Source organism: Rhamphochromis sp. 'chilingali', assembly GCF_963969265.1.
Source record: "Rhamphochromis sp. 'chilingali' genome assembly, chromosome: 7".
Classification (NCBI taxonomy): domain Eukaryota; kingdom Metazoa; phylum Chordata; class Actinopteri; order Cichliformes; family Cichlidae; genus Rhamphochromis; species Rhamphochromis sp. 'chilingali'.
Genome location: NC_137934.1, coordinates 25092410 through 25104532, shown reverse-complemented (window position 1 = coordinate 25104532; position 12123 = coordinate 25092410). Strand labels below are relative to the sequence as shown.

At 43.4% G+C, this 12123-nt stretch overlaps 1 protein-coding gene across 1 annotated transcript in view; it reads right to left on the bottom strand.

Annotated features, from left to right (window-relative positions):
- The window catches only part of mical3b (microtubule associated monooxygenase, calponin and LIM domain containing 3b), a 32230-nt gene that overhangs the window by 5643 nt on the left and 14464 nt on the right, over positions 1 to 12123 (bottom strand). Inside the window, exons 10-21 of the mRNA XM_080886031.1 lie at positions 11962 to 12088; positions 11739 to 11832; positions 11162 to 11309; positions 7921 to 8117; positions 7734 to 7834; positions 7594 to 7656; positions 6876 to 7046; positions 6668 to 6757; positions 6149 to 6259; positions 4776 to 4859; positions 4288 to 4450; positions 488 to 591 (exon numbers count right to left, since the gene is read on the bottom strand). Of these exons, the coding sequence (XP_080742157.1) occupies positions 488 to 591; positions 4288 to 4450; positions 4776 to 4859; positions 6149 to 6259; positions 6668 to 6757; positions 6876 to 7046; positions 7594 to 7656; positions 7734 to 7834; positions 7921 to 8117; positions 11162 to 11309; positions 11739 to 11832; positions 11962 to 12088 (1453 nt within the window). The remainder of the gene's footprint in view (positions 1 to 487; positions 592 to 4287; positions 4451 to 4775; positions 4860 to 6148; positions 6260 to 6667; positions 6758 to 6875; positions 7047 to 7593; positions 7657 to 7733; positions 7835 to 7920; positions 8118 to 11161; positions 11310 to 11738; positions 11833 to 11961; positions 12089 to 12123) is intronic.

The following is a 12123-nucleotide window of genomic DNA, read 5'->3' as shown; positions in this document are numbered from 1 at the left end:
CAGATGAACTTTATTAAATCATTATTAGAATCATTATCTTTATTTTTCAAAGGCGAAATATTTGCTATTTAGGATTTAAAGGTTGAAAAAAACTTATACAGGTGATTGAAGAAAGGTCTAGTTTTCCTTTTGTCATTATTTCTTCTGTTAATGTGTGTTTTTATTATTTTTGAACTGAACATTTCTGGCATGATCGATCTTCCGTACTGACTCGCTAAACAGTGATGATCCTGAACAGCTTACCTGCCGTGAACAGAAACACCTGAACTGATCGGTTCCACAGGCAGGTAGCTGCTCCTGTCAGAACTCCATTCAAGGTCCAGCCACACAACACCACCACCACCACCCTGACCTCCAACTAAAATTACCACCTAAAGAGCATCTGATGACCTGTTCTACCTTCCAGGGCTTGAACTAATAAATTGCCCACACCTGCAGGTCAGGTGCACACAGATAATATCACAATGAAAGTAAAAGTGGTTCTTACGATTGACGTTCGGTGTGACGTAGCTCTGTCAGATGGCGTCGGCCTCTTCCTCACGGCTTGAGCACTTAGGTGACATTCGGAGCGTTGCATGCAGTAAAACCTCCCTGAGACACAGAGGACGACAGACAGGATGTCAGGACAGGTGTGTGTCTCACACACACAGGTATCTCACACAGAGAGATGTGGAGTGTATCTTGCAGCCCTCGTCTCTGAAGGCTTCCCAAAATTTATGTTTTTATAGCAACCTTCACACCGACTCCCGCCTCGACTTCAAACTCATCGGTCATGTGATCACTGTGCTCTCATTGGCTGCTGAGCTGCAGAATTCAGCTGTCAGACCCACAATAGACATTTTGTGTGGTTAAAAATGTGGTGTGGAAACGTGTGGCGGCGAGGCTCGGGGCTCCGATCACATGACACCACCACCTGACAGTAATCAGAGTACTGCAGTGATGGGCAGAAAAATCAGAGCGAGTCTGCAGGGCAGGTTGTGTGTTGCTGGGGTCAAACATTTTCTCCCCACTCATGAATCGGCAGATCTGAGACTCAGACACTAATCAGATTGTTTTTGATACACGATTATGAGTCTGCTAACGAGTTACAGAAGTACGGAGGTGAGGGCGGACCTATGTCTCTGAAGGTTTCTGTTGCTTTTTCATTTATGAAATCTATCTTGCAAATAAAATGACTTCAAACTACAGGTGGCCTGATGCACAGCAGGGGGTCTGGGCTTCATCAGCTGTTCATTACCCGGTCCACTCAGACACTCAGGGGGTCCTTCTTCCACCCACAGCCACGGGAGAACCACCTGTTACCCTTCCGTACACGTTTATGGACCGAGTCTCAGGTGAGTCTGGGTCCAAGTAGGTAGTCCACATGAAAACACATTCAGACTGTGAGAGCCAGGGGCGGAGCGTGGGGGTGGCTTACTGGGCTTAAGCCCGGGTTGTTTTGTCAGAAGCCCGGGGTCTTTTGGAGGGTAATTTTTTCATAGTTAGATGCCTGGCTGACAACTGTATAAAACAAAAAGTACACACAATATTCGAAGCACATAGTGCACACTGTGGGAATTTACGACTGTGCGTGAATCCCCCCTGATATTGGTATGATCCGAGCTCAGGCACTAAGCAACTGAGCGAGGGGGCGAGGCAGCTGCTGCCTGTGAGTGCGCTGTTGGAGAAACGGAGCCAGCCATACTAAGGAGAGCTTAAGTTTGACCAGGTACCAAAGCAAATCATTCGTACCGTACAAATAATGTAAATATGACGGTGCATCACGAAAGATTGATATCAAACTGATCACTTGACCCATATTAGTTACTTGCTCTTCAAGTCAATCAACAAATGGCGAAATGAAAAGCCGAACAACAACAATGCTGTTTCTTTAGAGAGTCTTAGCTTACGTGTGTGTTTATTTCATATTTTCTGTTCTTACCCTCCCCGACTAAATCGGTTTCAGTTATGTACTGAAATATAAGAATGGACATTAGAGGGTTCTTTCAAAGAAAAAACTCGGGTAAATGTTATTTTATATATCATGCTTACTATGTTGTTCAGTATATTTCTATGCAAAACAAGAGGGATTTCAGTACACAGCAGGATATTCACATTTGTAACCAGATATTTACACTTTAGGGAGAAAACATAAAATATTTTTACTGTACAACATCAATTTAGAGTAAAGCTTTGTTTTAGATAAATATTGAAATATATTTTGAATTAGTTAAATGTCAGAATAAAGAGAGACAGAGCTGTCTATTTTTATCACTTTGATCAAATTTAGGAGCACATGTACACTAAGTTTGTTAATTAATAAAAAAAACTCCAGACGATTCCATTGTGAGCTGAAGAAGCTTCTGATAGGTTAGTAGAGTCCATGTGAGTAAACTGGTGGCACAGCTGTGGATGCATATAAGGCAAAACACAGAGCCTGTTTCTTTGACATGGGAAAATCAAGAGATGTCAACCAAAACACCAGGAAAAGAATCGTGGAGCTCCATAAGTGTGGCTCAGTTTTGCATACAATTTGGTGCCATTTACAATTAAGAAATACAGATAGTTTCTCTCTTTACTCTTAAAGTTAACAAATATGTTTTTTTATATTTATCAATCTAAAAAAATAAACATTTAGTCTGATTTGATGTTACAATTAAAAAAGTGTTTTTATCTGAAGAGTTTGTAAATATCTGGTTTCAACTGTATATTTGATGATTGTCAGCACAAAGAGGGAGAGAGAGGAGCAGAGAGGGAGAGAGAGGAGAATGGGGACAGAACAGAGATGAACAAGAGCAGGTGAGACACACATGTTAGTCAAATGGTTGTTTACCAAAAGTATCACCGTATCATAGGTACTCGTGTATCTCGTACCTAGTGTTTCTTTTTAGGTTTGTTATTTTTCAAATTTTACATTTATTAAGTTGTGCAGGCTTGTTTGCACAACAAAGATAAATAATTATATAAACTTTTCTCAATCTAAATAGTTTACTTTGGTAGAATTAAAAAATAAGTGTAGTGCAGGTCTATGATGATTTTTAGTGCTACTATCATCTAGTTTTGATTCTTGTTCTGTCTTGGTTAAATCCCAAGTAGTCCTGATTTTGAACTGTTGTAGTCCTGTTTTAATTCTGGATCAGTTCTGGGTCTGGTTGAATTGGGGTTTAGTCCTCGTGTCTTGATACAGCCCTGACCTTGTTCTGCCTTGCTGCTTAATTAAAAAACTAGCTTAAGGTGTCCTGCATATGTGATATATATTTTTTTCCTATATGAAGTCATTCTTTTTTGAACAAAACTCAAAACAGAGCCTATTAATCTTTCAGTCATTTCTACCCCCCCCCCCCCCCCCCCCCCCCAAAAAAAAAAAAAAAAAATCCCACATGCATACTACCCTCTTGGGCTAAGCCCCAGGTGTTTCAAATGTCTAGCTCCGCCTCTGGTGAGAGCAGAACTTGAGCTCATGGTACAGTTACAGATCTTCATCGGGAGGCCAGATCTGGCCCACAGGCCAATGTTTGAGTCTGCAGAGAACTGCTGACTGCTGAACAACGCAGCACTGTTCTCTGCATCAAGCTGCCCGTTTATAAGGCCGTTTCCATTTTTATCCCCAAAGATCCAAATATACCGCGGAGACTGACACAGGTTCCCCCCACACACATTAACGGTCTTCAAAAACAAACAAATTTATCTGCAAATGAGGCCGTTTTATCTTTTCTTCTCTGGTTTCTGATTGGATCTTTTTATTTGATGTCACACTGCTCCCTGTTTTTGTTGCTCATTGTCTAATGAAGCTACAGATTCGACTGTGAACTTTATTTATCTGTGTCCTGGACACAGAGAGGCTTTATCCTCCACTTAGTCATGAGTCTGATATCGTCTGATACCACGCCTCAGGAATGAGACCGATGAGTTCAGCTCTGTCACTCAGGTTTAATCTAACGTTCTGTCACTGCCACAACCCTGTTTGTGATGTCATCACCTTGACACCAGGGCTATCAATAGAAGTTTTTCAGTGTGTGGGTTGAGAAAGTCCATATCAACTCTGTCTCTTATGGTCTCATCTCAAAGTCAGACATCTGTTTTCTCTCCTGGAGGTCAGGGTCAAACTGGAGGTTTATTCTGAGGGTCAATGGCGATGATCTGCTCAGGGAGACTCTAAAAATGTGTTTCATGACTGTGAGGTCATTGTTTGTCCCCACAGAAGGAAAGTGAACACCTCTCTTTTTTCCTGCTGAACATGGAAACCTGTTAAAACCTAAACCCCAACAGCAGAGAAGGGTGGAGGAGGGGGGGTGTGAGTTTACTGACTGGTGTGCTGGTCATATGTGTACGAGGCCAGGCGGAGGGGACTGCTGCAGGAACCACACTGGAAGCAGCTGCGATGGAAGAACAAGCCCTCTGCACTGAGACGCTCCATCACATAAACCCTCTGCTTACAGAAGAAACAGACGTGACTGCAGCTGGCAGAGACCTGCGGGGACACACACAGCAACAGATGGAGGAAAGGTTAAAGGAAAGGAAGTGAAAGTGGAGGAAAGGAAACAAAGCTGGGATGGAAGGAAAGGTGACAGACTAAAAAGCTAAAAGAAAGGAGACATTAGGACATGAAGAATGAAAGAAATGAAGAAACCACAAGAAAAAAGAAACGAGGAAAAGAAGTCTCAGCAAACTGAATTCCATCATCAGTTGGGCAGAGTTATCAGCTGATTTATCACAACATCTTCTTCACTTCAGCTGATTGAAACAAAGTCAAAGAGCCGAAGGGAACAAGGCGCAGAATACTGAAGCAGTCTTACCCCACCACCGTCCTCCTGACTCTGCATACGACTGGTTATCTGCTCAGCCAGTGAGCTCACGCCACCCGTGTACATTTGAAGGCACTTTGATCAGACAGACAGACAGACAGACACAGACACATTACAGCCACAGACCATGGGCCTCATTTATGAACCATATCTTTTCATCTGCAGTTAACCTGTGCAGTGAGCTGAAAATGAACTCCATATATTCACTTTTAATATCCAGGAAAGACGGCGAGACCTGAACCCTGACATCATCTGCCTCAAAGGACATATGTTTGTACAGGATGATATTTAGCTCAAACTTGTAACATACACTTGGTAGCTGGTTCGGTTGTTTTGTTTTGCACTCAAGTGCAATTACTGTGTTCACACCTGCACAAACAAACCGTGCAGACAGGCTGAATAAACCAGAGGTTGATTTAAACTGACTAAACACTGCAGGTGTGAAAACAACCTTAGCTGACCATGACCCAAGGGTCGGGGTTAGGGTAAGGGAAGGAAATGTGAGGGTGAGACTGTTAAAGAAGGGAAGGAAGATGCTGGTGTGGAAGTAACTTCTGTTTCCAAAAGTTTGTTTTTTGATCCACACACCTGAGTGTGAAGAAACTAACACCAGTAGAGACCCCTTTAGATTTACACTATGCAGTTGTTATAAATGAGGCCCTTGATCCACCACTGAGAGTGATAGGATATCAAGTGCTTTTTACCAGCATCACGTTCAGCGTTATGGTGTTTAAGCAGGAATTTTCACATGTGACCTGATACCATCTCATCTGATTAGTTCTCCACGTCTCCAGGATTTATTTAGTGTCTTTGTGTTTGTACTCTTTGGAGTGAAATATTGGGGTTAGTTTTATATCAAAGCTGGCAGCAACATCTGAGGCATGACAGTAACTCCAGCTTCTTCACCCTGATCAGGGTTTATGGCCACGATACATCTGAGCTGTGGGACATCCTACCGTTCAGGACCAGGTGAATCTTCAAGGAGATCTAACTTGTTTTCAGGGATGGGGCAGCCAGAGGAGAGGAAAATAAACCCTGCTTGTGATGCTGGTTGAAAACACAGCGGCAGATGGAGGGAAAGTCCAGCCGCACAAAGTGCTCAGTCAGCAAACACATCAGAGCTGCAGGCTGATCTGAGAACAGCTCCTCTGCTCAATAGGAGCCATTCATGAGCCTCACTTTGTTATTGATCACATGAAGCAGGCGATCGGTACAGCCCTGCAGGACTCAACGATCCACTGAGGATGTTCAGGCTGACGAGCACGAGTGCAGCCGGGGGACATCGAGGCCCGAACAAACCAGAGCACTACGGGAGGAGGGGTATACGTTCAGCACACAAACACACCAAAACCCATCAGAGATACCTGTTCAGGTACTTGCTCAGGCACCTGTTCGTCCCCATCGAGAACTGCCTGAGCCTTGAGCTTCTGTTTGAATCGAAAACTCATCTGCTCCTGCTGAAGAGTTCGTTTTTTCTGGCAGAGACAGCAGACGTTATTCCATCTGCAGTCTGGACTCTGCAGAAACTGTGACGATGCAGGAGGCTAGAACCAAAACCTGAACCAATCGGTGATGTCTACCACACACCATAGAGAAATCGTCTTTAAAGGGTCTCAATTCAAACCGAAAACTCAATTTGGTTCGTAGTTACATCGTAGTCCAGCACATGAATCCATGAGAAACTTCTCACAAACCAAACTAACATCTGTGTGATTCACAATAGGATCTCAGAAGTATCAACAAACAGCAAAAAGGGAAATTATCTATTTATTTTAACCATCCAGCCACCTGCATCCTCTTAAATGAGTCTTTAAAGTGAAAATGTAGTTTATCAGTACTCCAACATGTCTCATCTGTCTCTACTGGCTTCTACTGGTCTTTACCGGCCTCCATGATGACAAGTGAACTGGAGATGCAGTCGGCTGACTTTCTGCTGGTTGGGAGGCTGGAGGGAGGCTGGATAGCTCCCCCTGCTGGTTAACACAGGGTGTTTGCGTTTATAGAAACATTAATACTACACACATCATGTCCACAACCCCTATTTGACCATCAGAAATCAATATGATTGATCAGAAATCAGCACGCTCTCACTTGTCGACGGAAATCAGCAGCAGCAGAAGAAGATGTCCTGCAGGTAGATGAACTTTCATGCAGCTTTGCCTGTAGCTGATTGGCCATCAAACGAACTCTGGACCGACTGGCCCCACCCACAAACTCCTCCTCAAACGACTGGCTCTCAACATCACCATTCAGGTCACATGACTGCAAAACAAAATATCCATTAAAAAAAAAATCAGGTCATAGTCATCAGAGGAAAGTCAGTTGCCAAACAGTAGTGAGTTTCCTGAGGTGGCTTCTCCCACAGACAGTGACATCAGCGGCTCCACCTTTGGCCCTGACACTGTGCTGGTGTCAGCTTTGTGGCATCCTCGCCGTCAGTGGTGTGGTGTGTAAATGAGCAAAGAGGCCGCATCCATCAGTCCAGACTGAAGAGAGAAAGAGTGGCTAGCTCAGGCCTTGGTGATGGAAGCTTCTCCACCTGAGTCACATGGCGTACAGAGACTGAAAAGGGTCATCAGAGTGAAAAAGAAGCTTTTGTCTTCAGTTGTGAGTCTTGATGAATTAAAGAAAAGTCTTCATCTGAACCCGACCCTGAACTACATAAGACGAAGAAAATGGCCGGACAGCCGGACTGCTCACCATCTCCAATCTGAATGTCTAACGCTCTCTGTCCTTCAATGTCTGGTTCTGGTTGAAGATCTGAATAATTTAACATGAGCTGAGTTTGAAGTGAAGTGTGGACACTGACCTCCTGCTGCTCTCGACTCCGCTGACTGGTCTTCCTCTTTTTACCCAATGCCCCCCCATGCTCCTGCAGATACCATAAATTATTACCATCTTTAATTTCACACAGATGACTGCAGGTATGAGGAGGTGGAACTACGCTACCTTTGGGTTTCTCTTCCTGGACAAACTGGTTCCCAGTCGGCTGAGGAGGGAGGCGGGAGCGATGAGAGCTGATCGCAGGTCAGTGATGTGCCTCAGGCAGCCTGAAACAAACATGTTGGATTACCACGTCTTTTTTATCAGCCCTTTTCCAGTAGAATGGCTGATCGGGAGCAGTTTGCAGCCTCACCCATAGGGGGCGGCGAGTCTTTGAGCAGTTGGTAAAACTGGCTCAGGTACATAACCATCGACAGAGAGTCCGGCTCTTCCACAGACGACATTTCCTCCACCGTCATCAATGGAGAAATCCCAAACTCTCGTTCAGCCACATCAAAGCCGAGTCGAGTGTTTTCTTCCACTGACGACTCGTCCAGAGAGTCAAAGTCTCTGAGGAGAGGCAGGAGTCAACTCAGACCTCAGAAGAAGCAAAACTCTCACCTTTAAAGGACCATTCCTCTCTAAACTCCATGAACAAATGTTTATGACCTTGCAGTTCTATCTTTTAAATTATTCATGTGTAAATGTGCATGAGTGAAGCACAGAAGGTTGATATACAGTGGGGCAAAAAAGTATTTAGTCAGCCACCGATTGTGCAAGTTCCCCCACCTAAAATGATGACAGAGGTCAGTAATTTGCACCAGAGGTACACTTCAACTGTGAGAGACAGAATGTGAAAAAAAAAATCCATGAATCCACATGGTAGGATTTGTAAAGAATTTATTGGTAAATCAGGGTGGAAAATAAGTATTTGGTCAATAACAAAAATACAACTCAATACTTTGTAACATAACCTTTGTTGGCAATAACAGAGGTCAAACGTTTACTATAGGTCTTTACCAGGTTTGCACACACAGTAGCTGGTATTTTGGCCCATTCCTCCATGCAGATCTTCTCGAGAGCAGTGATGTTTTGGGGCTGTCGCCGAGCAACACGGACTTTCAACTCCCGCCACAGATTTTCTATGGGGTTGAGGTCTGGAGACTGGCTAGGCCACTCCAGGACTTTCAAATGCTTCTTACGGAGCCACTCCTTTGTTGCCCGGGCGGTGTGTTTTGGATCATTGTCATGTTGGAAGACCCAGCCTCGTTTCATCTTCAAAGTTCTCACTGATGGAAGGAGGTTTTGGCTCAAAATCTCACGATACATGGCCCCATTCATTCTGTCCTTAACACGGATCAGTCGTCCTGTCCCCTTGGCAGAAAAACAGCCCCATAGCATGATGTTTCCACCCCCATGCTTCACAGTAGGTATGGTGTTCTTGGGATGCAACTCAGTATTCTTCTTCCTCCAAACACGACGAGTTGAGTTTATACCAAAAAGTTCTACTTTGGTTTCATCTGACCACATGACATTCTCCCAATCCTCTGCTGTATCATCCATGTGCTCTCTGGCAAACTTCAGACGGGCCTGGACATGCACTGGCTTCAGCAGCGGAACACGTCTGGCACTGCGGGATTTGATTCCCTGCCGTTGTAGTGTGTTACTGATGGTGACCTTTGTTACTTTGGTCCCAGCTCTCTGCAGGTCATTCACCAGGTCCCCCCTTGTGGTTCTGGGATCTTTGCTCACCGTTCTCATGATCATTTTGACCCCACGGGATGAGATCTTGCGTGGAGCCCCAGATCGAGGGAGATTATCAGTGGTCTTGTATGTCTTCCATTTTCTGATGATTGCTCCCACAGTTGATTTTTTCACACCAAGCTGCTTGCCTATTGTAGATTCACTCTTCCCAGTCTGGTGCAGGTCTACAATACTTTTCCTGGTGTCCTTCGAAAGCTCTTTGGTCTTGGCCATGGCGGAGTTTGGAGTCTGACTGTTTGAGGCTGTGGACAGGTGTCTTTTATACAGATGATGAGTTCAAACAGGTGCCATTCATACAGGTAACGAGTGGGGGACAGAAAAGCTTCTCTGGCTCTCTGTGAGAGCCAGAGATTTTCCTTGTTTGAGGTGACCAAATACTTATTTTCCACCCTAATTTACGAATAAATTCTTTACAAATCCTACCATGTGAATTCATGGCTTTTTTTTCACATTCTGTCTCTCACAGTTGAAGTGTACCTCTGGTGCAAATTACTGACCTCTGTCATAATTTTAAGTGGGGGAAGTTGCACAATCGGTGGCTGACTAAATACTTTTTTGCCCCACTGTAGTAAACTTTCTGTTATTTAGAAGTTGTTGACTTTTGCACCATATTCTTTCACTGCTCTTGAAGCTTGTTTTATTGATGATGAAGTTTTCTCACATAATGACACAGGAAGTTGTTTCTGACAGGACATGAATCTCTTTGTTCAGTCCGACAGGATGTCTCACAACACAGTTTGTCCCTCTGGATTCTGAGTACCGTATTTTTCGGACTATAAGGTGCACTGGATTATAAGGCGCATTATGCGAAAAAAAAAAAAGTCAGATAAGTCCAATTTGGATTCATTAATGTTGAATTCTCTCACAGCTGCTCTATTCCCGTGTTGTTGCAGTATATTAATGACTAACCTCGTATTGTGGATGGATTATCTCAGTTGTTCTCCTGACTGAACTTTGGTCCGTTTACAGCATCCTGCCATGCGATTGCATTTGTCCCTAACCATCGGGAACCCTCACGTTAACTTTTATTGAGTGGAAAAAAGTTAGCGTTCTTCCTCCAGCTTCACTGTGTTTATGTTATGTTAACATAGCTGTGTCGCTAGCGATCACGTAACACGTCATTATATACCAGCTAGTCCAACTTCAGTAACCCTACAAACGTCACTGCTGTGTAGTTTTCTGTCTTCATTTATGTTGGAAGTGGTAGCAGAGCTGTACCTTTTATTTTTTTCAGAAATCTCTCAGTCAGAACATGCTATATCATGTTTAGGTGGAAACTATCGAGCTAACTTCCTGCTAACTTCTAACTCTGTTAAATTTAATAAATTCTGTCTTCATGGATGCCTGGATGTTAAACTTAATTGTTACACCTGGTAAAGCAGCAATGCTGATCATTTTATTAAAGATGAAAGAATTTAGACAGTTTTTAACTCTCAGTGACGCCACAGTGTTCGTTTGACTTTGGGACCTGAAGCAGACGGAGTTTTGGACCCAGATTACTACGTGAGGCTCCTTACTACGGTAGCCCTAATGCCCCGGTGCGGCTTTGTAGCTTACCAAAGTGGTACTAAAACATTTTTTGACAAATTTTTGAGCGCCATGTACCACATATAATCGGTTCGAGGTTAGTAAGCACAACCAGAATTCATACATAAGGCACACCGGATTGTAAGGCGCACTGTTGATTTTTGTGAAAATTAAAGGATTTTAAGTGCGCCTTATAGTGCGGAAAATACGGTAGGTCTGAGTGAACTTTTCAAAAGTCATGTGACTAAAAGTCATGTGACTAAAAACCCAAACACAGAGTGATGGAAACTGTCCTCAGAGCAGTTTTAACTAAAAGTAATTACATCAGATCAGATCGGTATCGGTGAATAAGAGCACACAGGGCGAGGCCACTCCTCCAGGAAGTAGTCAGGTCAGTAACATTAACGCCATGGTAACCACAAGTCTGTTCCTGACACCAAGTCAGCAGCTGATTGGATCGAGAGAAGGATTCTGTGAGAAGAGACAGAAAGAGAGAGGGGACCAGTCAAATGAAATCCTCAGAGCATTTTTAAACAGGAAGTTGAATATCCTTCCTCAGCTGCTGCTCTTCAGCTGAAGGCTTAGGCTTTCCAAGGAGGTTTGTCAGATCTTCTATTTGTCAGATCTGTTCCTGAAAATGACGTAATGAAGTTCATCAAGGCTTTTATACACACACATAAAAGTTTTTATATATTATATAAAAATTTTATATATATATATATATATATATATATATATATATATAAATTTTTTTTTAGAAGCTGAGAATCATGCACAGTGTTGGGACAGAGAGGCATCAGGTCAGACTGTGAACTAAAAAACTTCACTCTAACATTCATCAATCACACTGTAGTTAAAAAAACAAAACAAAAAAACATCTTCAGAGTAAAGTTATCCCACCCTGTCTGAGGTATCTGGGGGAGGGGAGCCGGATGATATCACTGCAGTCTGTGGTTAGCCCCACCTCTTCTCCTGTGTCAACCAGGTGCCTCACCTGAAGACAAAAAAAATATCCCTTCATGCAGGAGCAGCTCTTACTTGTTTATTGATTCAGCTTTAAATTCTTCAGTCCAACCAAACATCATCAACAGAGACAAAAAAGCCCTTCCCTCTCTGTGTTTACCTGGGCAGGTGTGATGGTCAAAAGGCTGGTGTTCATGTATCTTGTTGTTGGATCTACAGAGAACAGAGTGATGTTCTTTTGCATGTTCTCTGGAGTCGTCTGAGGGAGGAGACGGTACAAACTCTCTCTGTAGGAAAGACACACAAACAGACATAATGTGGC